The following is a 26,755-nucleotide window of genomic DNA, read 5'->3' as shown; positions in this document are numbered from 1 at the left end:
AGTAACCTTATGACAGTTGTATTGGAGTCCCTGATCTTCTCCCATACTAGGCAAACTCTGCTAAGGTTTGCAAATCTAAGTACTGATGTGAGCTTTATCCACCCTTTAAGTAAAGGGATGTCTCTTTGGATAATTGTAAGGCCCAGTACAATTTTTTTCTGGACAACAGCTTAGATCTCCATGTGTTTATACACTAGAGTTTCATGGACTGTAGTATTCCACATCCTCAAATCATCTCTACAGTTTCAGGCGCTATCTACCTTCAGAAATGGACTAAACTCACTATCTGCCAAGTTGTAGCTCTTTTGTGAAGCATACGTGCCTTTTCAGAGTTTTCATTCAGTATCTTTTCTTGAATACGTGTTGCAAACGAAATCAACTTAAGTCTCACTGCAGCTCCATCTGATAAGTAAAATTATATCCTCCAAGTTTAATTTTTGAAAAGATCACGAAATTCTTCAAGTTCCTATGTCTACATATAAAGCTGACTCCACAGAACAGATCCTTTCATGTAACTGAAAGCCATTGCAGAACAGGAAGATATAGCATGTCACCACAGTAAATGCTTTCTGAAAACCTGCAATACCACTTACTACTTACATTTTCAGGGTCAAGATTATTATTATTATTATTATTTGTTTTGCAGTAATTATTCAGAAATAAAATAGTTTATGCAGTTCTGATTTCAGACACTTCTAAGGTACAAAAAGAAAGCTTTCACACCTCAGTTGCCTATGATTTGCAGCTCTAGTGAAGCAGCAGTCAAGGAACCAGCCAGCAAACACTGAAGAAGGAATACAAACCACTCCTGGAGAGACTGCCTCCCCAGAAGGCAAGACAGTGAAGCTACTCCTATTCAGGTCTTTCATTAGTACCTGCTAATTGAGTATTGTGCTACTCGATAAAGAGATACAACACGTGCTGGGAACATGACAGGCCTTTTTCTGTCTCAGGTTTTGTGACAACTGCAGTTTTGAAAGTACTTGAATATCATGATCAAGATTAATTCAACTGGTGCTTCATCAATGCAAGGGAATGATTCCTTCCTATTTTTGCAACAAACTGTAGCTCTCCCGTTTTGGAACCCAACTTTTCATCTTCACTTTCTTGTGGTATCTTTAGCTTCATTCCAAAATCTAGCATAAAAAATAAGGTTTAAAATCACTTTATTGAATGAAGAGTCTGTTGTTACAACACTAATTTGGGAAAAGTATTTGAAAATTCTCTGCAGCAAAACAGACTCTGCACAGAATTATTAAATAATATAATACAGATGCAATATCATTGGCAGATCAGTTCAGAGCTACTGAGGCTTAATATGGTTATTGAAATTATATTATCATTATGAAGTAATAAGTTTCAATACAGCATTAGGACTTGTTCATGAAGTAGCAGCTGTCAGAAAAAAAAGTTCAAGATTGTGGCAAAGAGCATTCAGGTGTGTTTCTGCATGTGCGAATGGTCCAAAATGATTTCAACAAACTGAGCTCTCCTGTAGGGAGTGCTTAATTTAGAATGTTTATAAGACATAACAGATTTTTGTCAACTTGCTTTCTGAATTTAAATATAAAATTAAAACACAGGATCGATCCCATGCAAAGAAATTGGAGGCAGACATTGCATTCCTCCCATCTGGATTTTTTGCAAAATGCACTTAAGGTTTAATTCCAGTTGCTCCTACAGAGCCGATATGGGGAGGCTGCTGAAATCTTGGAGCATTACAGGACTAAAGGAATGCTACTGAAATCACAGAACTCTTGTAAGGCTCAAAGGAGAAGAACTGAAGACACTGCACATCATAGCTGAGTCTTCACACCTTCCTACACCTGCACAGCAGCTCTGCAAGCCTCTGGGGATCTCCTTCAGGCACACATTGCTTCCCATGGCTGTCCATTCTGGCAGCAGCCTCTGCTCTGGCCCTGCCAGGGCCACTGTATGCCCAAATCCCAGATGCTCCTCCTAGCCTGACTTGCCCGTACAGCATAAACTCCAAAGTCCAGGCCAAGAGTCACCCCACCACTCCAGGAGGCTGGGCACTGGCTGAAGACCTGTCCATCACAACTCTGGCCCAGGAGGCTCTCAAGCAGGACCTTCAAAGCCACCACTTCAGCAAAAATTACAAGGACACTTCTGCATGGGGAAAAAGGTGCCCAACTGGCTGACTTTCACAGTGGAGCACTTGAGACCTAAAGCTGCAGTCTTCCCTCTTCATCCCTGGCCAACACCTCTAACAGATAACAGGACTCTGCACTGCCCTGATACAGCCTACAGCATTTCACAGCAGTTGGATTTACTGCTTGACTCTTGAGTCCAAACAGCTCAGGAAATGAAAAGTGATAACTGCTATTTGTCATCTTCCCCTCTTGCTGCTGCAGCATGCCAGGACACAAGTTCCAGGCTGCAGTGTCACCACCATGGAGCAGCATGGTGACATTTGAGAACTCCCCCTTGGAACCTGCAGCCAGCCAGTGCCAGTTCCTTGGATTTGCTGTCTGGCAGGAGCAAGCCCAGCTGCCCAGGGAAATGCCTATGGCTAGGAATCACTCTCCTCTAACCCTGACAAGAGAGTTTGAACAGGAGCCATCTCCAGGAAAAACATGAGCTGCTTCTGCCCAGGATGAGTCCCTTCAGCTGAAAGACTCAGCTCCTCCTGTCCCTCCAGAATGAGACAAGAAAGTACCTTGCAAAGCTGCTCTAGCATCCTTGAAGGAAGAAGAGCATTTCCAAATATGCATGATAACCAAAGTACTAACAGAATATATACCCTTTATTAAAGTGTTCGGGTGAAGCTGATGATTTTACCTTTCCAAACAAAGACATACATACACACAGACCCCGCCCCTTCCTAGATTCATGTGCATATACACATTTGTGGGTTCCCCAGGAACTAGCATGGGCCCTCTTATCTCACATATAGACTCAAAATATTCTGAGTTGAAAGGGACCCTGCAAGGATCATGAAGTCCAGCTTGTAGTGAAATATACAGGGATTGCATCCACAAATCTTCATGTTATTAATATCATGTTCTGACCAAATGAGCTGATCTCCTCCCAGTATCCCTTCATGGATGTCAGCCTTCTTTCAGTCCTGCATCACTTGAGGTACAAGGTGAAACATCTGGAAGTTGAAGTTCAGATGTGGCACAAGTGCAGCCATGTAACTGGTGCACAAGGTGGTCCAACCTCTTGACCCCACACTTTCCCAACAGTGCACCAAGGCATGGGGCCTAAAAGACTTTTAGGATCTCTGCATCTTCTTGCAACAGTGGTTTCCTCTGCATGTTTACAACGACAGCCCCCCACCCTGTAACCTTACCTAAGGCAACATGCTCCAAGTTACAGCACTTAGGCATCTGATTAGGGCAATCTGGGAATTTTCAGATTGTTCCTGTGGTTTAGGGTGTGTGTAGCCTGCCCTGCAGCCACAAGAGCTGGACGAATGCCGGCTAGCCGGTCCTGGAGTGTGGCCGGGGAAGACCACCGGTTCTGCCACTCCCAGGTTCTTTGCAAGAACCTCAGGTAGTGGCGCCATCTGTGGCGTGGGTGGCACAGTCGAGAGCGTGACTACAAAGCTCTGAGGCAAAGGAAGGAGAGAGCGGACACTCGTATGGAATGCCAAGCCGCATTACTTCCTCGACAGGGCCAGTGACGGTGGCACAAAACGACCATTCGGGGAGGCACTGATAAAGGGGATGGGCGTGACAGAAGGAGGCACGAGGGAACCAATGAACGAAGCCCGGGGGAGGAGCGAGGGACACAACTGAACCAGTAAGTACTGCATAAGGGAGGGAAAAGGCTCAGGAGGAAAATCATATCTTAAGTAAGGGATAACTGACACAGAAGGTTCTCAAAATAAAGGGGGGGGTGGTTACAATGATGGACAGGGAAACTGGACACCAGGAGGGAGGAGATAAACTTATAAGGACATAAAGGGAAGGACCAGGGGATCAGTCACCTTGATGGACAGGCCACTGGCGGGAAAACAAGGGACAAACAACTCAGGGACAAACCGTTGTGAGGGAGGAACGTGGGGGGAACCCAGAATCAAACCATAATTTCAACTTATAAAAACCAACTTTACAACAAAACTTGTATAAATATCTTAAAACACACAATGCTACAGGTGTGTAGCTATATGTGTTCTCCTTCTGTCTTCTTTTATTTTGTTGAAATAGTATCCTAGAAATATGAAAATTCAAGAATGAGAACAGTGGTAGCCTCTGCTGCTTGCCCCCTAATTTCTAATAAAATGAAATTCCATTCCTGATCATCCAAGGTATCGAACTACTTGATTGGGAAAAGAAATGTATTTCAATTACACAATCCATACATTTTGTGTAGACTGTTGAAAAACCTTCTTTTAAATTCTTTAACTTTTCTTTGTCAGTATTAGCTGTATTTTCAGATACAGAAACATTTTACAGGTTTAGCCAGTCATTAGTTCAGTTTAGAATGGCATTTCTAACTCTATATGTGAAATTGAACAGACTACTGCTCTGTTAAGTACAGCAAGAGCAAAGAACCAAAACAACTATACAGAGAAGGAATGGGATATCAAAAATAAAAGCTGAAGTCTCAGAGGGTAGGCATGCATTTTTGATACTGCATAGCCCAAAAAGCAACACAGGACTCAGTGCAGCCTTTGCTGTGTACTTTCAATATAAGCAGCACAGGCCAGGACAGCTTTGCTTTCTTCACTACACTCCTTGCATATTTCACCAACATACTCTTTAACCTTTTAAAGACTAGGTGTTCTGAATCCTGGAATAACAACAGCAAGGCATCATGAATTTCACATACCAGCTGAAGCTCCTCTGAGGATAAGTGAACGTAGGCATGTTCAGCTAGCAGTTTTATCTAGCTTTATAACAGGCCTTGGAGATTACACATTACCATCTGCACACTTTCGATTTAATTTCCATGGTTTGGGATGAGCTGAAAGGCCAATTTGCCAACAGCATACAATTGCCTGCATTTTGATTGACTGGCAGATGAGGGAAGAGTTTTGTATTTACTACAGTGAAGTACCTTCAATAAGTAACATTGGTAGTAGCATTACCAAAATTAATAGTTCCATCTTGCCAATGGTACTCTTGCTAAAAGAAGTGTACTGACACCTTTCTGCCTTCCTGCACACAAAGGCTTCATACAACAAAATCAAACATAATAGGAAATCAAAACACCTTCAAGTCCTTCTTAGCACACACTAGCTCATCCAGTTGTTACCATAACAACAACAATGAAAGATAAAGTGGATGAGACTTTACTTTTAACACTGAAATATCTGAAGAACTATTTTCCACACAAAAAAATCAAGAGGATACTAGATATTCTCTTCTTCAGTGGCAAAAGAAATGCAACCTCTCACAAGCTGAAAAGATGCTTGAAGAAGAAAACTTGCAAGATGCAATTTACCAGAGGAAAAGAATACACTAATAGTCAGATTTGGAAAATTTGAAGCAAAGTTTTTTTCTTCTAGCGGCGTGAAGGTCAAAGGAGCCATGACAGGACACATAATGTCCACTAAAAAGATACTTAGTCCTGTAACGAAACAATGAAATTTAGCAGATGAAGAAACAGAGCTTAAGCACACTCAATCTTTGTTTTAATTTCTGTGATACTGTTTCTCATGACAACAAAGTTTGTTCATACAAGCAAAAACACAAAATGTCTACTTTAAATGTGATGTCAATACAGCCAGTCAGCTGTTCTAGCTATCTAGAACCCTGAATGTGGACTTTGTGACTGTCTGAAGGGAAGCGGCACAACTACTCACTGTGTAGAGAAACTGGGCAGAAAAATTCAGTCTTCAGATTAGAAAATAAAGTCAAGCACTGCAGAAGCCTTCAAAAGTCATGAGTTCAGAAACAGATGTAGGTGAAAAGAAGGTAAAGTAGAACATTTCAGGGAAAAATTGATATTTCTATCTCTTCTACCTCTTCTATCCATCTCCTTCAAGAAAGTGTAATTTATAAAATTTTTTCAGATACTTTTGGTCCTAAAGAATCTAAAAGTGAGTTTGGGGTTCTTTTTAGCCAAGGGGTGAGGAGTTCTTTTGAAAATGCAAAAGAAAATCAAACAAACATTTTTCCCTCCCATAAAGAATTCTAATGAAGAATAAATTAATTAATTCTTGCAATGAATTTTCAGAATTTTTATAATTTCAAGTACCCAATGAGTAACACTTCTTGCTAATACCAACCAGCACTGTATGTACTTCTGTGTCAGTCCGTGCTGACTTCTATGATTGTGTGCACTGGTTTCAGCTGAGTTAATTTCCTTTCCTTCACAGTGACTGGTGTGAGGCTATGTTTTGAATTTGGTCTGAAAACAGGGTTAATAACACAGAAATATTTTTGTTATTGCTGAGCAGGGCTTACACAAAAAGCCAAGGCCCTTTCTACTGTTTGTACTTCCACTGACAAGGAAGTTGGGGGTGCATGGAAGGTTGGAAGGAGACAGCTGGGACAGGTGATCCCTGTCTAAAGGGACCAAAGGGATCTCCAGGCCTTCATGCTCAGTACATAAGGCTGGAGGGAAGAAATAAAAAGGGGAGAACATATGTCCTCCCAAACAAGTGTTACACATGATGGGGCCCTGCTCTCCCAGAGATGGCTGAACACCTGCCTGCCATGGGAAGCAGTGAAATAACTTTTTTTTTTTTGCTTTGTTTGTGTACATGGATTTTGTTTTCCCTATTTAACCATATTTATCTCACCTCAAAAGTTTTCCCATCTTTGCCTTTCTGATTCTCTCTCCACTAGTGGGGGATGAGCATGTGGCTGGCCGGGGTGAAACCACAACACTGTGAAATTTCTCTTTCTCCAGCTTCAAGTGAGGTTTCACTTAGTTATGCAAGCTCTATGTTTCCAGCTGAATATTGCCGTAAGATTTTTATGCAGGTTTACATCCAGAGGTTCAGTCTGCCAACATGTTCTTCCATTACCATACTCCTTTGTCTCTAGTACTAAGGTGAGCTACAAAGGAAGGAAGCAATACCAAAACTAATGCATCTGTGCATATGAAGAAATCTGAGACAGACACTTAATGGGAAACAGGCTAAGAGCTTCACACTACTAAGTATATCAGTCCTTCAGTAAGAAATTCTGCACTGTGAGGGTTCGAGGCACTGGAACAGAGTGTCTAGAGAGGATGTGACTGCCCCATCCCCAGAAGTGTTCAAGACCAGGTTGAAATGGGGACCTGAGCAACCTGATCTTTTGGAAGATGCCCCCGCCTGTGATGTAAGGGTTGGGAACAGATGGTCTTTAAAGTCCCTTCCAACTTTTCTGTGATTCTGATTCTATGAACTCTTCATTTTAACTTTTATAACCTCTCTCATAAATTACAAACGACAAACATCCCAATCACAAAATAAGATACAGGTTATGTATCAGGATCTCACAAATACTTATACTGATGGACATATATTATCAGTTATCCAATAATTTCAAATGTAGAAAATGCAATATTGACACATAATGTCGGCAATATTGAGCAAAAAAGCCATATAAACATGCTTTTTCTAGAAAGAAAAAAACTATGAAACTTCCTTCTGTTTACATAACTTTCTTGATTTTGCACTAAAACTAACAATTGACACGCAAAAAGCAAATTATTAAGCACCTGTTTTGACACCTGCCTGCTATTGGATATCAACTTTCTAGTTTGTTCCATCATTCTTGGCTCAACCCCTTAAAGTAGCTTTAACTTAATTTTTTGCTAGAATAATCTAGATTTAAGGCACTTTATGAGACTCAGAAGGGTGAATGACTCACAGTGGAAAAAGTTTTCTTTGAAAAAAAGACTATTGGTGAAGAGACCTGTTAATACTCATAAATGCGCTGCAGAGATAATCAAGAGCATTCTCAAATGGCGAACATTTGAAAAGGATGCTTTTAACTGATATGTTATCAGAATAGTTTTTAGAACAATTAAATTAATCAATGAATTCTTAAAGATCCTGAACTCACTCCATGCAGTAGAAAAGTCACGCACTAAGTTTCTGCATAATGCATTTCCAATTGACTATCATTGGCATCGGGCCCCATGCCCGGCAAATGGGAACTGGCAGCTGCAGCTCCAGCGGAGAGGCGCGGGTGCGGGTCCCTGCCCGCGGCTCCGCGGGAAGAAAGGAGCAAATGCCCCCGGCACCGGCCACCGGGGTGGTAGAAGCCGCTAGATGGTGCTGTTTGACCACATATTTTGTACCTTTGTCTTTGAAAAAATACAAAAAAAAAAAACACTATTGAGAGCTACAATTTTTGGAAAAAAAAATAGCATAAAGCTTCAGAAAGATTTTTTTTTTATCAGCTTTGTCCTCATCATTCATGTGAATGGTACTGGTCTCCATCAAATCTCTTTGTTTAGGCAACATTAAATCAGAAAACTAAACTTTGGCCTAGTGGGCTTAGAGATATATTCTCTCTTTTTTAACTGTTGTTAGGCTTAACAACAATTTAACAACTTTACAATTCTTAGGCAGTGCTAGTGATAATGTGTATTCTTCAACCATATATTAAATTACAGCCTGGAAAAGACCTCTCATTTTATTAATTCAAAGAAATAGTTAGGTTTGAAAAAAATTTACATTGCAGATTAAATAAAAAGCAAAACCTAGATTGCAGGAAACAGAACATGACCTTTTGTTTCCTGAACCTTTTCCAGTTTACTCACTGACACATATCATAAGTTCACTGCACAGAAAGAAGACAAAGTTTAGTTTTTCCAAATGGCTTATTCCACTTTGTCTGCATTTCAGAATAAAAGTCTATAACAGCCTAACAGTTCTATAAACCTTGAGTGCATGCTAGGAAGGGGGTAGGGGGGAATTATGTAATACCTACAAGAAATTTTGGTGTAAAAATGGCAGCTAACTCACAAAGGATGGTAATTTTCTCTTGGAAAAAGAAAGTTACACACACACACACACACAAAGGTTATACATGTAGGATTAGGAGGCAAGAATAATGCATTGAGCCAAAAGGAAATTTTACTGAAGGATGCACGGACAAAGTAAGTAAAGCATTAAGCCATTAATATATAGCACACTGTAAAACAAGAATGAGAGTGATAATGGGAGACAGTGAAGGTGTAATCACTAGCAGATTTAGTAGAATTTAGAAAATAGGCTGCTTATTGCTGGAGGCCTAAGAGTTCACAGAGAAGCATTCAAGGATCACATTACAATTTACTTTTCCTGGTTTCTTATGAAAAGCTCAGAAACAAGGCTGAACCCTTAAGTTCAGCCAAAGTTAGCTTCCCAAAAGTTAGCTTCGACATCTTAGATAAATAACAAATCCAGTGCTTGCCTGAGCAACAATATACAGGAAGTAAATATGCTGGTGAAAACTGTTTATATATGCAAAATCACCATCATGCCTCTAGAACCTAGCGTAAAACTGACTTTTAAAGCATTTTAAAGACATTGTTTTAGAGACAAGACAAGAGGATGCAGCCTCAAGCTGTGCCAGGGGAGGTTCAGGATGGACATGAGGAAGAACTTTTTCACTGAAAGGTTTTAAGCATTGGAATGGACTGGCCAGGAAGGCAGTGGAACCACTGTCCCTGGAGGTGTTCAAGAAGAGACTGGATGTGGCACTCAGTGCCACAGTTTATTTGTCATGGTGATATTCAGGCACAGGTTGGACCTGAGGATCTTGGAGGTCTTTTCCACTGTCATGATTCTATCACATAGGATTTACATAGCCTTAGAATGGGGAGCACAAAATACAAACTTCCTAAACTACACAACATTTGGTTTATAATTCTGATTATAAACCAAAATTGATTCAAAGTATGACTGCAGGTGTTTAATTTAGTCTTTCATACATAAAGCTGACAACAAAGTTAAAGGTAAACCAGAAAACTAAGAACTAAGAGAATAAAGTATTTCTGATATTTTCTGTCTTTCATTAGCACAAATAACTTACTACCAGAGTAGATTATTCAGCAAATTAATAGGCAATATTTATTATAATTTCTAATTGCTAGTAATTAAACACAACATCAGTGAAGTTAAAGATGTTAAAAGACTTGAAGCATTGTTTCCAGTTTTACTGGCACACTGGGCTATGTCTTCTGTTTAAGCATAAACAGCCTTTGTTCACGGCTATACTACCAATAACAAATTGATAGCTTGGCATAGCAAACGGACCTACAAAACATAGGTTTCAATATAAAAGATTTTTCTGCACAAATCAACAACTTCTAATGCTATTAGCTTACCAGGCAGCTTACCACATATTTTATTGTTCACTGTAGAATACAGTGAGTACAGAGAGTAATGAGCTGATGAAAATTTCAATTCCTCTAATTTTTAATAATAAACTATGTTAGCACTGAAAAGTAAAAAAGGTTGCTATATAATGCTAGATCTAATAAAAATTTTAAAAGTGCTTCCTTATATTTTCAAACATGTATCTGGATATACTAATTACTGATAAAAATTTCTAGGTGTACTAATACTGATACAAAGTTGTCAACTTTGCTGCACTATTCTGTTTTAAATTTGTTCACCCTCATTCAGGGGTTAGGAAAATTTGCTGTAAGGATATTAAAACAGATTTGTAAAAATGGTTGCTAAAAACCTAAACCCAATTACCATTATCTGAGGAATGCATGCAGGCACACAGAGACTAAAATTACCATGGTTCAGCTCCATTAAGTGATGCTATCTACTGCAAACTGATCCAAAGCACAGCTTTATGTAATTCATCTAAAGTGGAATGGTTTCCAAGGACACAGTCCTGTATTGCTGGTCAAATTGAAGAGCTGAAGTTTTGAAGGCTCTCCCTACCCCACTTATTTGAATGACATGGGCTGCTTGAATAGGCTTTTTAAACACTAGGCATTAATTGTTAACAGAGACTAGATTGAAATCAGTCGAGTTCTTTTAACCTTTCCCAAATACCCTCACATCTTCAAGTTTCACTTAATGTAATTGTAAAAACAGGTCTACTGTTACTCAACTCTCAAGGGTGGCATTAACTTCATTAGGTGCTGTTTGTACAATGTGTTAAGCTCCTCATTAGAACATGCACAGAGGTATTTTAGACTAATGAGGCTCTATTGTTATAACCTATCCCTGCTTAATTGCAATTTCTTTATAAGTAGACGATGTGGTGCAAACTCTCTTAAATGGCAAATACTGGTACAACAATCAGTTTTAATTGATGTGTACATTAAAACAAATCTTCCCATTTGGCTGCAGGCTGTATGCCTATTAGCCTCAGAGAATAAAAAAAAAAAATTAAAGAGAAAAGAAAAAATACATGTGTCCAACCATGGACCTCACCCATTTGCAGGAGGGTGCTGCAGACTCCTTCCTTCTCTACAGCCCTACACAGCACCCCCAGATGGGCCCTACAGCTACCAGTGAGATAGAAACATGGAATCATTTAGACTGGAAAAGACCACTGAAGCCAGCACTGCCAAGTCCACCACTAAACCATGTCCTCAAATGCCAGATCTATGAGTCTTTTAAATACCTCTAGGAATGACAGGTTTCAGCTCACCACACCTGTATTTTACAGCAACAGCCTTCATCGTCACCCTCAGTTCAGTTGATTCACTGCCTTCTCTCACACTAGAAGAGATACACACCCAGAGGGCCAGATAGTCTTTCTGTCATAGGACCTAAACTGTGCCATTGGAACTGTGCTTGTGCTGATAAAAGGGACAGATGAAGTCGCTCAGCTTGCAAATGCCTCAAAAAATACTCTACATAGGACAAGTATATACAGCTAATCATTTGGAATGAAATAAATTAAGCAAATCAAGGCAAAAACAAAAGCAAAATCAAATAAAGCAATATGCAGGCTGCAAGTATGAATTTTGTTTCTGAACAATGTCAATTCTGTGGTCTTCTGTACTCTTCATGCAGGAAGGATGTCAGGCCTATGTAAATTTAAATCATGACAAATACCAAACCTCCAAGGGAAAAGAAATGCACCTAAGCTTTAGTTCTTTTGCACTGGCAAGGCTCCTTTAAATTGTAATTCCTGGGCAAAAAAGTCTTTTGATTTTAACACAGAAAAAGACAGTAGACAAAGCCATGTCTTTGTATACAGGAATAGAAATTAACCTCTGAAAAGGCATTCAAAAGGAAAAAGTATCTTTTAAAATAGAATATGTCTTTTTATTTCACTTTCAGGAAGCACTATATTCCACAATCACATAAGATTAATCTTTTATCTCTAACCTTTCCTCCTACTGTTTGTGTTAAATAAAAATATATGGTAAGAGGTAGAAAGGGACAATATAAACAACTGGGGACAAATTCTGCTTGGGACTACATGAAGGCAGTAAACCACCACTTTTCTTACAGAGAAGAGAAAAACAGGTTTGAAGTGCTTATATTTCATGGACCTGTTTACTTTCTTCCTGGCCTAGTCTAATTACTTCCTGAGAAAATCAAAGCAACCAAATCCATGAGTTGTTCAGATCATCTTTATGATTACGGTAGGCAAGTTTCTATCCAGTGAGAGTTTTCCATGCTTCCTACCTGCAAATTAAGTTCAGTGTTGCAGCACAGGGTTGTCTGACAGTGATTGGATCCAAATTCTGATGAAGTTTCCATTCACCTAAGTGGGGTTTTGTATAATACCTCAAATGCCATTCCTGTTTTAATTATATGCCACATGGATATATTAATAAAGCTGTCCTTGTTGGCTTCCTATAACCATGTTGTTGTTGCTTTGCTGAAAGCTGTATTATCAGGTGGTATCTCATTAATGTTATTATGGTCTTATGCATCTTCTTGGTCCTGCTACTCTAGCTGAACATTGCTGGAATTTCCTATTTTATTCAGAAATGTCTTTGCCCATGCATCTCTTGAGAGGAAGTGTCACTGTACAGTCACCAATGATATTTTACATGGGACATACCAATACCTCATTTACCAAATGAAGTGTTTAAAAAAGCAGAGGTCTAGCCAGGAGGCAGCTAGCTCACCACAAAGATTACAATAGTGTGGATAAGCAGAAATTTCCAACATTTCACAATGGTATTCGCTGAATTAATGTCTTCCTTTCATGTCAGCAGCCACCAGCTTAGTAAAATAGTTACTTCTCACTCTTAGCAACATTTTACTCTAGGTCTCTCAGTAATCTTCATCATTAACACAGAAAATATGAATACATGACCTGAACAAACTCATCAGATTCAGCTGTGCAAATAAAGATATTAACATTAGTATTACAGTACTGAAGAGAAGAGACCAATTCAAATTTTTTAGTGGACTGATAATACAGCAGAAGTCTATATATCATTTAGAGAATGGGGAACACAGCCATTTACAAAGCTGAATTTATTTAACTTTTTAAAGCATATGCTACAAAGAGCCAGTATTTATTAATATTAATGGTATTTCAGTCAATCAGATGAAGTGGGTTTTTTTCTTCTTAATCACAAACCCAAGTCTCTCACCCAGGGCAACAAACTTGGGGTTTTTGTCTCAGACACTTTTTGTCTTACTTTTCCTTATCAGCCTCAGGCGCTCAAGAATTAAGTCTTGAATTTTTAGGTTTCTGTGTTTCCTTTTGTTAAAAGAAAATTTTGAAAAGTCTCATCTTCTAAGGTAAAGTTGCCTTTCATAACCGCACCACATCTGACTGTCTTCTACACCACAATGGCTTTCTCCCAAATTCATTGGGTGTGTTTCTTTAAAAAGCTTTTGTTGCATGGAAGGAGAAGCTTCTAAACACACATACGACCCTCCAAAAGTTGAGCATATGGGAGTTCCAGGATGAGGAATGGAATTGGATATTCACACATTGGTGTAACTGAAACAGCATCTACTAAGGTGACCACCAAGACAGGGAGCAGAAAAGACATAGTTTAAAGAGCATGTTCTAACAACAAGATTACTGAAAAGCAAAACAGTCACTGGCTTCCATAAATATGGACACCGCACCATTGTTTTAATTCCTGTGTACTTCTAGGTGTAATTCCTCTATGCTACATGTTCTTCTATTGCTCTCACCTCACCAGACCAGTGTTCTGTCCCCTTTCTCCACAAATTTGTCTGTGATTTTACACATGAGTTCTGGTGCCATGCAGCATACAGAGTAGCACAGGAGAAGGAAGAGCAATTCTACATATCTGCCTGCAGCATCCCACATACTCAACACAGCATTTGCTCAAGTTCTAGCAGGAACAGGCAGAACTGAAAACTCCCTACATACAAACTGAGTGTTTCTCACTATTGCAAATAAAGCACAGATTAGAACAGATTAAACCCCAGTTCAAGAGGGAAACCAAGAAACCTAAGATCAGAAAAAGGAATGGAATATTGGAAACTAGATATAAAACTTACCTAAAAATGTCCAAGCTGATTTTAGACTGAACAACATGTGACCCATATTTCTTTCTGGAATTATTTGGAAAGGTGCACTTTTCATATGTCCAGTTAAGAGGAAAAAAATATTATTTTTTTGAATAGACTTGATACAAGCAGGGGAAAAAATGAGACAATCCTAATCATGAAAGACAATGTTGGCTCTGAATCAGAGCAGCTGCTTCTGTGTATACCACAGAAAACAAACATTATGAGAGCTAAACCCATAAAGCAAGAACTCACCTCCCCATTATTCTAGGGATCATAACAGACTAATTATGCAGTCCAATTTACAGGCCAGTAAATTCTGAAACTCAGAACAAACTGATAAAATGACCACTCATTGATTCCCCTACTCCTTACTAAAAAATCTATAAGCTTTTGTGGCCACATTCTAGCCAAGATGTAAGCTCCTATAAGAATGTACAACATTCACTACCATCTCAAGTCACTAGTATGACCTTCAGCCACAAGTTCAGCAGCTGGTTTATTGCTCATTTGGCTCATTCCTGGATGGTAATAAAACTGAATGGTTTTTTTCAAAATATACTTCCTGACATCTCTTTACAAACTGTTTAACAGCATCTCCCTGTATGATCACTTCAACTTGCAATATTTAGGCAGTTTCTTAGCAGTCACCTGTCACAAGCCACAAAGCCATCCCTACCATAAATGAAATCTCTCGCTCTGAATGCCCAAATTTCACCACTTTTTTCTTCCTATCGCATAACAGGAGACCATTTAGGTCAGACAAAAGGACTTAAAATGTGTGTAACACAATTGGTATTGTTAATATATTTCTGAATATCTCTGTCTTCAGAAGAAATACTCCAGGGACCGAGAAAGCAAGAATAATCCACCATACCTGAAGTAATTCATTTTATTTTGATGGGGAAAAAAAATCCCACAGTAGTCATAAGGGACAAAGAAAGTGTACATTTTCCAGATAATTTCTAACCTTTTAATGACAACTGCTGCAGACTGAAAATAAAATTGTATGAGGTTCAAGGACACTAGCCACATTTTCACCCTCCCTGCCTATCAGAAATAATTGCAACAGTCCTAGACTCCACAAGATATAGTCTAGCAGATAAGCGATAACAGAGTGTCAGTGACAAAGGTCAGAATTAAAGGGCATAGTTTGATAATTGAGAAAAATAAGGATACGCTTGGCCAAATATGAATATGGAATTCAAGAAAAGTAGATTAAAGGAAGAGGAACTCAAGAAATAAAGGGGAAAAGTTGTTTTCATTGTATGAGACAGCAAGAGATAGAGTAAAACAAATTTACTCAAGCTTATAAGCTACTGAGCTACCAGTTTCTTCAGAACATGAAGAACAATTCTCTGGGGAGAAGTCCACGTACAGCAGATAGCCACACCATCAGGAGTATCAACTTCTTCCCACACCTGATCCATCTCATCAGAAAGAGAAAAGATACTGGTGTCTGTTAACTACGGCTAAGGGATGTGAAGTGAGCAGCTACAAAAAGTAAGTTCTGTATCTGCCCCACATCTCTTATCGCTGACATTTCTGTAGGTATCTCTACCTCTCCTGAAAATATTTATGAATATTAGAAAGACATGGAGTGATCAACTGCTTTTAAATTTGCCTAGTGGTTATAAACTACACAGTTTTCATATCCTTGCATCAAAATGGGGCAGTTCCAAAGATTATAATACAGCATAGATCCACACAAAATAAAAATTGCATGAATCCAAGTCTTACCACTTATACAGACACCATCAGGTCAGCCCTTCTGACTACAACTACAACTAACCATCTAGTATTTTCAGCCCTAAAATGATCTCCAAAACAGCTCAAGATCACAGCTGTGCAAAGCACTACAAATCAATAGTAAACTCAGGTTGTGTGGGCCTACTAATGAGCAAAAATAATCTCTTGAGCATAGGTGACAGCAGTACCACCACTGTACCTTCCTGTTCCAACGAGAAATGCATCTCATAGGCCTGCTCCTTTTCATCAGTCCAGGGAGTTATTGCTGCAACATTCAAGGCAGATAAGACTTCTTAATAAACAAGAGCCATGAGAGTCTCAGGGCACTGTCACACAAACCTGTTTTTCTTCACATGGCCATACATAACACTGATTGCCACTACAACAAAGCTCCTGAGGTGGAACTGGCAGTGTTAGGTCTATGGATTGATTTGATTTACATGATTCTGTGATGCTGTGTAGGCCTGAGCTGACCTAAACTAGCTCAGTAACACCAGCTGTGCAGGCAGGAGCATTTGACTCCCCAGCCTAGTCCCTGACCTGGTTAGCACTGCACTAGCATGGCAAACCTAGAAGCACTTCAGCACGGGCTTATGCAAGTAGCCATATAATTGCAGGCTGGAAAACACACGCTTACCACTTACTATTGTGATATAGTAAACAGTAGTTTAGAAGCAGGCACGGTCCCCTGTACGAAACTGCAAAATCTGACTGTTTTGTAGAACAGCAAAGATGCATAAAATTGGAGGAAAGGAATCATGTTGTAGTTTTTTCTTGCTAAGAATGTTCCTGCAATTACTCATTTAGGGAAAAATTCAATTGCCCTCTCACTGTACTTGCTTTTTAACATAGAAAAAGAACACAGTTGCCATTCTGACTCTTAATGAAGGGGTTTCATTACATTTTACTGTACAAATAGATTGCTTTCAAAGAAAAATAAGTCATATTAATGATTTACAAGCTCATTATGTCACTTAAGTTTTCTAAATAGTTCTAAGAATATTTCTTTCTTTGAAAAAGATAAAGCCTTCCTATCCTAAGTGAATAGGATACAACACAGCCAAAGTAAATTCTTCTTGCGATTAGAGAAGGAAAAAGCTTCTGTATTTGTTGAAGGTGATATCACTTGTTTTATGGAAGAGTAATAGAGTACAGACTTTGCCTAGTTAGGCAGCTCCATGTTTGTAGCCTATGATCACACAGGATCACGTACAGACTAACAAAAAGGCCTAGATAGCACGAAACCAAACGTGTACAGCATAATGACTCAAGGAGGCATTAATTCAGAATCCAAGTAGCTTAAACACAGCTCCTTAAGTACAGGTTTCATGGGGAATATTTAAATATGATGAAAAGCATATACTTTATTTATTTTCTGGGTTTTTTATTAAAAGTCCTCTCACATTTATTTGGAATTTTTGCTTCCAAGGAAGCAGCTGCTTCATCTTTACCTTTCTTAGCTGTTATGCTAATCCTGTATTTCAATAGTGACTGTTTCACACATTTGTAGATTTCATTACAATTTGCTTAATTAACACTGATCACAAGCAAATTTTATACTAAAAAAGTCTAGGTATTTAGTTATGCAAATAAACCAGAAACAAAGAAATTTAAAAAGAGAAAAATACATTTGTTTGCTTAGATGTCTTTGCATCTACCAATAAAACCTGTGGATAGTCCAAATGGATTTGTACTGTTTCACAAGCTGTTCATAGATGCTGAGAACAGAAAGAGTGTATTACATTAAACATCTTTGGTCAGTCTCATAGACAAATCTTCATTACATGGTGGTCCAAGATGAATTTTAAGAGGATTTTTAAATACTTTGGATGTTAAATCAGTACTATAAGAGGATTTGCAATATAAAGATTTCTGATTATTTCACTCCCTAACCTAATCATTATAGTAATCTTCAACAAACAGAAAACCATGTATGTTTGTAGTTAATGTTTGCCAATTTATGGAAAAACTGGTTTTGGTTTAAAAACTGGTTTTAGGTTAGACAAACTGATTTTGTCCAGTTGAATCCCTGTGCATTGAGAATTAAACGACTACCTGTATTTAAATTAAACTGCAAGGATTTGACTTTTATAGCAGCCACTTGCACACATGTGGACCAACTCGTCACTGGAGAAGTCCAATATAATAATTTTGGCATCTTCACAACAGGTAGATATAGTAATTTCTTAAAAAATATACACATTTGTTATTCAAACTTGGACACTTAGAGATAGGTAGATAGATCACAAAGCAGAATTTATGACAGACCATGTTTCAGTTTTAGGTACAAACCTGAAAACAAAACATAATTGGAAATAGAGTTCATGTTTTACACTCCTCAATTCAGCCAAACATGTTATTGCTATTTATAATGAAATTTCAAAGACACAGTTCACCTAGATTTGATAATTTCTGTTCTCAGGTAAACTTCTGAAGTGCTGCAGATAAAAAAGAAAACTCCCTTATGATATCACAACACTACGTTACTCATTAACTGATTTTTAAACCTAGTTTGAGCTGGAGTCAGACCAAGACAGCACTTCCTACAGCAGAGAAAGGCTGTGTGTTTCACGGATTGCTCCAGTATTGAACTTACCTAAGTCTGCAGTTAGCTCCATTAAAATGTTGAAAAAAGGAAGCTCCTTGGAGGACTCAGTTTTTCTTTCTGAAAGTCAGAACAGCTTCCGAAAATCAAGTAATGACGACCCAGCCAGTCCTACAGAGAGCGTTGGATCAGTATTTATAAGGTAAATCCTAATATATTTGAATACTTTGCATGTGCTCAATGATGGGGGAACAGGGCAGCAACAGAGGAGGGCACTGGGACAAGTACACTAACAAAAATACCTAGACAAGGAAGCCTAATACGAAAAGGAAATGCACACAGAGAAGGTAATTTCATATATGCTACTGATTTCACCTGGGAAGGGGAGCACCACTATAAAGGAGAAACTTGTGATGGAGGACAGAAGGGTATTTTTTTCTGATTCCTTATTTATTGACACTGAAATAAGGCTTTGAATGTGTATAAAACTATATACTAATAAAACTCAAATTTTAAAAGTGACCTCTATAGGGACACCCAAATATCTATAATATTTGAACTCTGTACAAAACAAATGTAAACTTTGTTAGATCAGGGAGTTTAGCAAAATGTTTTCATGTGTGTTTTGGCCTAAAGAGACTTCATAATGTTTATTAAACTAATTTTCAAGATGAGTGCCACCTTATTCACAAGAAATATTCAAGGAAGTAGAAAACTTACTAAGTGAATTCTGGTAAAGGGTTTCCTGATAGAACATTGCAAAAAAAAAATTAGGGGAAAATCTGTTTTCTTACTTTGGAAGGGTGGACTTGTTGAATTGCAAATTACCTCTATGGTGGAATTCATTACAATGCTGAATTCTAGATAAATCATGCACATTTTAGAAAGCACAAAAAAATGAGGGAAAGTAATGTTAGAGGGCTACTGGCACTTAGTGCTTATCCTTCCTCCTCTACTGCAGGAGCAACACAAATAAATACCCACAGTACTTATGTCAACCCACCATGAATAAAATAGCTTTAAAAACTATTCAAAATACCATTAGACATTTATTGGTTCTGAATCTGCTTGAAAACTCTTTGCCAAGGGCTAGTCCTGTATGGTGCCAAACAAACCTGAAGAGTGATCTGGAACCTCTACATAGTCTTTGTGTGGATGAATTACATTTCTTTGTGGCTGTGCAAAAATTCTTTATATGGGGTGACAGATCTTATCACTAATTGAGTCACTACTATAAAGAGCCTGTTGGCCTAATTTTTCTCTTTTGGAATATTATTAGGGCTTTTTAATATTACATCTGCATATCATCCTTTCTTCCAACTCAAATGTCAGAGAGATAATGTCCAACAGTTTGAACAGACAATAGAGAATCAGAAATTTATAGTTTAATTAGAGATTTCAAAGACTCTTATCTAGAACTTTGAGCTTGTTTTTAAGAAAAAAAATTCCCATGACTTTTCATATGCCTCTTGACCTCATTTTGCATGGGACATAAATAACATACAGAAGCATTCAGAGGGCGACAACACAAGTTGGTGATTTTTACCCACTTCCTAATTTGGACAATATAAATTCTGTCCTCCTTTCTGTGTCCTGTCCAGAACACTGGGCAGACAGACCTACCTTCTTTTTTATTTACCATTAAATAACCAGTACACAAAAAGCTGCCATATATGCTCTGGGGGCAATGTGACCAGGCCTTACAAAGAACAGGTCCTTTACCCCAGATTTCTCAATAATCAACCTGCCTGCCAGGTATTGAGTGGTAGGAGCAGACCTTCTAGAAAACCAGTTTACTCAATTGCTGGTTCAGTAAGGATAATATGATTATAAAACCTTGCTGTGAAACCATACCTCTAACAATAGCAAAGACAGAGTAGCAGGCTGCAAATACTAGGCAATCATATAAGGAGGATGCACAATAGCACATAATGAGCTAGATGGACTGAGCTCACACCAAACTTGCTTTTCATGTGTTTGTCACAGTCATGATATTGAAAATGAGCCACATGGAAAATTATTTTGGAAAAAGTAAATGCAGGCTCTGCATTTTTAGGTACGCCTTCCATACAGTCTTATTTATTTGGAGCATATTTTCTATATATGAAGATTCACCCACAAAGAAAATTTAATGATCCTTCTTGTTCATTCTAATTATTCATGCCCGAGGAGAAAAACTGACTATATGCCTAAGTTTTTATATACATCTGGTTTCCCCTCACTGTAATTGGCATGTGGATGAGCATGAATTTGGCAGAAACCAGAGAGTTATTAACATTTCATAAAGGGGAGCTCACAGTTTATTGTCATGGCAGCATGTTGTTCCTGACATAGAGCAAAACTGATTTCAGAAGGAACTTGTGCTAAAGCTTGTTGCATTCATATTGTTATTATCTTATTTCTAGAGTCCCATACCTTCTGGGTGGTTTCTCACACACAGCTCTTCACAGCACTGTTGCTGCTTCTTCATCAGGGCTCCTCCAAGGCTCTCCCTGACCAGCCAACCCACTCCTTTTATCCCAGCTACCTCCTCGGGTTGCAGCTGCCGCCCAGTTACGGACATCACAGCTGCAGCCCATTTACAATAACTAGAATCGAGGCAGGGTCACTTATACAATACAGAGATCTTTTACTGCAATACATATATTTACTCAGGCCCCTATAAAACCTGAGGTGTCAGCCACACATTATCAATACAAAATTTGTATTGATAAAAGTACTGGCCACATATCTTTGCAGCATTTTATCAGTATGAATGTATAAAGTTGTTCTGACATAGAACAAAATTTGGGCTAAAAAAACGGGGATCTTCAAGCTCCCATTTGGAGCCCATCCCTATAATATGAGTCAATACCCTGTATCCAATTATCCTAAAATTTAGGAAAATCTTAAGGCTTTTGGTTTTGAATAGTCCCCTGAGTGACTCTAGGAAATAAAAACCAAACATATTGAACACAAGAAAATTAGCTTTTTCAGCAATTTAGACCAGCAGTTCTGTGAATGTCATAATGCTCTGTATGTTTACATCAATCTTAGAAATAATCACATTGCAAGTTATATATTAAACACTTTAAAAAAAATTGGTCAGTAACACGGATATCAGGTGAGAGTTAAAAACAATTATTTTTAAATTACAGAACAGTGTTTTTCAAATTACAGAACATGGAGTGCTTTGTTTTCTAACTATCTCATCAAAACAGAAATCAAAAGGGTTCTCAACTCCAGTCCTGACACGGAAGTTCATTTGGTGCATTACAATATACAAATACAGTAAATACAGCACTCGCATTTTGCATCTGTGATCTGGCATTAATATTTACCTATCTTTTGCTTACAACAAAAGAACAGAAAAACTCTGTAACAACCAGTAGCAGAAACTTTAGAGATGGTTTTGTTACAGACAGGTATTTGTTTGGACACAAAAAGGAACCCTACATCCAGATTTCCTCTATGAAGATTTTTTGATGGAAAGCTTTTTTAAAGGAAATTCTGCATTGAAATTATATCCCTCAGAATCTTCCAGTGTACTGCTGTAAGACTGAGGCTTATCTCTTTATTTAAGAAGTGATGTTAAAAAGATAGGCACACACCACCTTCTAAAAGGTGTGTTGTTTTTATAGCTCAGTTATGGGCACCTGAAACACTGGCAACTACCTTGCTGCTCAATGGCTAGCATCTGGGCTCTGGCCCTCACCCTTACTGGCCTGAATATGAAGACATATTTACACTTGTTTTGGTTTCTTTTTCCCCAGAGTAATATAAGTCCTAGTTCTAAATACAACAGAACAGTAACTATATAAGCACAGTCCACTAGCTTATTATTCACAGCCCCATCTGATGTAAAGACTGTGAAAAAACTGAGAGTATGATTAATTCTTTCACATTATCTTGTGTTCCTCACTTTAACATTCCTCTTCTAAAGGTAAGGACAAACCTCTCCTAATCTTCTGGAAAGTCTGGGCACTCTATTTTCTTGTAGAAGATTCAATTTATCCTCAAACAAATCTGTTTTCATTTTTTTACATACTTAATGTACCATACTGCTGCACTTCAGAGACTGCCAGATGACTAAAGGATTTTCTCAACAAAATGATCACCATATTTACACATATCATGAATGTTTGCATGCACTTGGGCATTGTGGTTCCAAAGGACCCACATGTATTCATTTATGATACACAGATTGAGTAATTATATTCATGCATGCACCTTTTATTTATTAGATACACATCATCTTTGTGTATCTCATGAATAATAACATACAGCTGTAGCTGGACTGAAATTTTTGCCCAAGTCATTTCTATACAGAGATGTCACACTTGCATATTGTCCAGGATTTCCTTGGACATTTTTAATCAAAGGATGACAAAGCTAATGTGACCCATCAGAGTAGAACAAGCAATACTTACATTTATCTTTTTTAGCACAGATGGACAATATATTAAATATATATCTCTTTTATTAAAAGGGAAATATCTTTTTTAAATAATAAATAGACAAAACACGGATTTTGCTGCCATGAGATTTCATACAATCATTTTAAATTACAAGATCTAGGCATCACACAGTATTCTAGTATGTTAACACTGACATTCATGAGGCATCCAGGCCAATATATTGCATGAAAATATGCAAATATGCCATAACTGCTTTTTTTTTTTTTTATCATGAGCTAAGAGGAAACAGTGACATGTTTTTCAGCAAAATGCCAACTGTCTGAGTGCTTTCTCATAGCTGGCAAAACCAAACTGTTAACACATCACAAGGTAGCTTTTTCCAGTATGTAAGAAAGTTGCCATGAACAATTTGGAGTGAGCTGAAGATTCCTTTATTTCAACGGTTGTGTTGGAGGGTTTTTCCATTAAACCTTCATCCCATACTGTTCTTTTGATCACCATGGCACAGTAAGACACAGTGGTGAGGCTCACAGCATGAAGGGTGTCTTCTGTGACTCTACACAGGTTATTTGAAAGGTAATTGGTCCTAAAATGGCAGTAAATGTGCTGACAAGTACCTGTGCAATGTGTTACATGCTCACCGAGAGGAGGGCTGATACCATATTACTGATACCCCAGAAGTTTTGGTGGCAGTCTCTCTCCTTTGTCCTGCTGGGTGTTACAGCACCAGTGTAGCATGGTCTGGTTCACCCAACTGTTTCAAGATGGAGCCACAAGGAACAGCCCTGGCATGCTCCTCCATTTGTGATAAACTCTCCAATTAGCTTTCAGCCCAGCTTACCTCATTTGCCCCATGCACTGCCCTGTCTAAAGGGCGGTTCAACCAATACAGTAATCCAGGCTACTTTAAACAAAAACCAGGAAGAGATAGTCAGATAAGACTTTCAGTAAACAGATCAGAAGAAAAATATTACCTGATATGGGTATCTATAAAGTAATCTCAAACTTCTAAAAGCAAATAAATTATTGAATTCTTAATCCAGGCAAGGAACAAGGCTCAAGTGGCCAAAACTGCTTTTCACTCATTATAAAATCACACCATTCACTGTGTTCTGGCTCTAGTTATCTTCCACAGACTATTTTGGACCTTGGCTCCACTTATTTTGAGCGTACTTCAGGTACGCTGAGTAACTTGAACACTGTTTTTGAATATTCCTGATCGAGTCAGGAGTATCATAAATACCAGCTCAGATCAGGTATGGCTTTGTCTAGCTGAATCTTGTACCCTCCAAAGACAGTGTGTAGCCACTCTGGGCAACTTCTTCCAATGCCCTGTGTGTATTCTAGAAATTAGAATTTTTTCCCTGTTTCAACATCTTTTCAAACGTTTGTGTCTCATACTATCAGAGCTCCTATTTCTATAGTATCCAACATAAGACTGCTTTACTATCACACTTCAACTACAAGGACTTAGCAGGTCTTTCAACACTTAAAAGCTTCCAAAACATTTGCATAGCCTTCACAGAATCCTACCAATGCAGAATATCATAAAGAAAACTGAAGACATATACAATGACCTATTAGGCAAAAGCACTTGTATTCAGGCACTATTGATGCTGTAGCTCTTAATACATTTTTACACCTGCAAAGACATACAGAAGAACTTTTTACTGAAGAGAAATGTGCTCAAAGCACACAGAATGCTTGTTACCACTTTACTAGTTTTCTGCTTTGTTTCTTTCCAAGGAAGTTCCCTCACATTCAGGCATGCTGACACTTGCCAGATAAACTGAAAAATACTTTATGAACAGCCACAATGAATGCACTGAAATAAACCTTATTGATTAAGACAGCCTCTAACGCTATTTCCAGGTAGATTGTCTTTTTCATCATTCAACAGCAATATCCTAGCCATGAATCTCTAGGCATGGGTAGCAGTTTCACTGCTTTTTATACTGACCTCTCCAGTGTGTCTCATTAGGCACTTTTACTGTTCCTTGCTTCATGTCCTTCAAGATATGATTCATAACTATTCTGATAAATTGAGCAAACAGATTGGAAAAAAAAAAGAGCAAAATGCACAAAGGATATGTAGATGGTCAAGATGGCCATACTTAATCAAGTCTTACAATCTGCTACTGATGTACTAAGGAGAGCATCTCAGCTAACGTTTATAAAAGCTTCATTAGGTCATACTGCTTGAATACTAAACCTGAGCCAGCCTCACCTGTTGTGAAACACTAAGACTTTACCACAAAATATGACCAGTGGTGCCATGTATAGGAAAGATGAAGTAATCTTTTAAACTCCTCTTTATATAAGCTTCATAGAACTACTGGTGTTGAGTATGAGGGATCATGCTTCAGAAAACACCTAAACCTACAAGAGACAGTTCATAGAAGAAAAAACAAAAAGAAAAATAAAGAAGTCCAAAGCCACAATTTATATGTTTTATCTGACACTACAGATAAAATGAAAATGATAAGAAAGAATAGACAGGTTTTCACTGTTCTTCATATTTAATAAATAAAGAAGTAATTGCTTTAGATTTAGATTTCACCAACAAGGATTCAAGACCATGTTGTGGATTGAGGACATCCATTGTGCCCTGGATGATAGCAAACACTGGAATTGGTGGCCTGGGCACACTTAGGACTTTTAAGAACAACTGAGACAGGAATCTTGCCAGGAGTGACACAAGAATAGCAGGCCTTAACTCAGGACAGGAAATGAACTCAATGACTCAGTGAGTCTCTGCTTTTCTCTGATTTCATATGTATCATAAATCTTTTTATTTTGCATTGAAAGTTTTCCCTATTGTTCCATCCCTAATTTTTCATCTTTTGTCATCTTACACATAATGTTGAAGGTTCTAATTACTGAAAACCCTGAATCCCCTCTAAGATTTAATATACTCTTCAGAGTAGGAACATGTGAATTTTAGTCTATACAGCATCACTAGTACTGCAGACATTAAAAAGTAATTAGTAACTTTATAGTACACAACTTTCTGTTTCTCTCCCCAATCTGCCCTTCACCAGTTAAAGAAAAACACAGCCCAGATTTTCTCACAAGGAGTCTGTTGTTGACAGCTTGATCTTCAAATACTTGCTTTACTGTATCTGTATATATGAGCAATTACCACATTACAGTAAAAGGTCCTCTGTGCTTTTCCTTTCTATGTATAACTTGATCATAATAAAAACATATGGTTTTCAAGTATGTTCCACTCACATGAGCAGTCCCACATTTGCTTGTTTAATATAAGGCACTGCTCCCTGAATATTCCTGAGAATCCTGGTATTCAGAGCTTTTATCACTCAGGAGAGTCCCCTCTCACTCTGAAGTTGCTGCACCTTATACAGTTTGACAGAGCTTGGTCACAGAGTTTCTTTTTCAAATCCTAAAAAAAACCCACAAGCTATAATCCTGGTTCATTGCTTATTACTTCCACTGTCATTATCAGATAAGAGCAAACTGGACTAAGGACACATTTATCACCAATCTGCCAGAACCAAGTCTCTGACAAGACTTAAGATATCATTATATGGAAGAAATAACTAAGCAAGGATTCCTTTTTTTAGTGTCGAGGCTTTAGGCATCAATTTATTTTAATGTAAGTTTCTTCTGCACTAAATGACTAAAACAGATTTATTTAAATCAGAGAGCTGTGCACACCTTGAGAATTGAGTCAGATGAAACTAAAAGAGAGACTGAGCTCCAGGATCAAGCAACTCC

General features: G+C 38.1%; 1 protein-coding gene and 1 long non-coding RNA gene across 5 annotated transcripts in view; one reads left to right on the top strand and one right to left on the bottom strand.

Annotated features, from left to right (window-relative positions):
* Positions 1-26,755, bottom strand: part of LOC113460060 (uncharacterized) — a 198,728-nt gene that overhangs the window by 168,875 nt on the left and 3,098 nt on the right. The gene's annotated exons all lie outside the window — the stretch shown is intronic.
* Positions 18,610-26,755, top strand: part of GRAMD2B (GRAM domain containing 2B) — a 42,332-nt gene continuing 34,186 nt past the window's right edge. For 2 of the 4 annotated variants that reach the window (XM_074532220.1, XM_074532219.1), the window contains exon 1: positions 18,610-18,822. In XM_074532220.1, coding sequence (XP_074388321.1) covers positions 18,698-18,822 — 125 coding nt within the window. In that variant the 5' untranslated portion in view covers positions 18,610-18,697. The remainder of the gene's footprint in view (positions 18,823-26,755) is intronic. The other 2 variants (XM_074532223.1, XM_005493402.3) reach the window with 1 other exon arrangement.

Source organism: Zonotrichia albicollis, chromosome Z (genome assembly GCF_047830755.1).
Source record: "Zonotrichia albicollis isolate bZonAlb1 chromosome Z, bZonAlb1.hap1, whole genome shotgun sequence".
Classification (NCBI taxonomy): Eukaryota; Metazoa; Chordata; class Aves; order Passeriformes; family Passerellidae; genus Zonotrichia; species Zonotrichia albicollis.
Note: the sequence above shows the minus strand (reverse complement) of the source record. Positions and strands in the feature narration are given on the sequence as shown.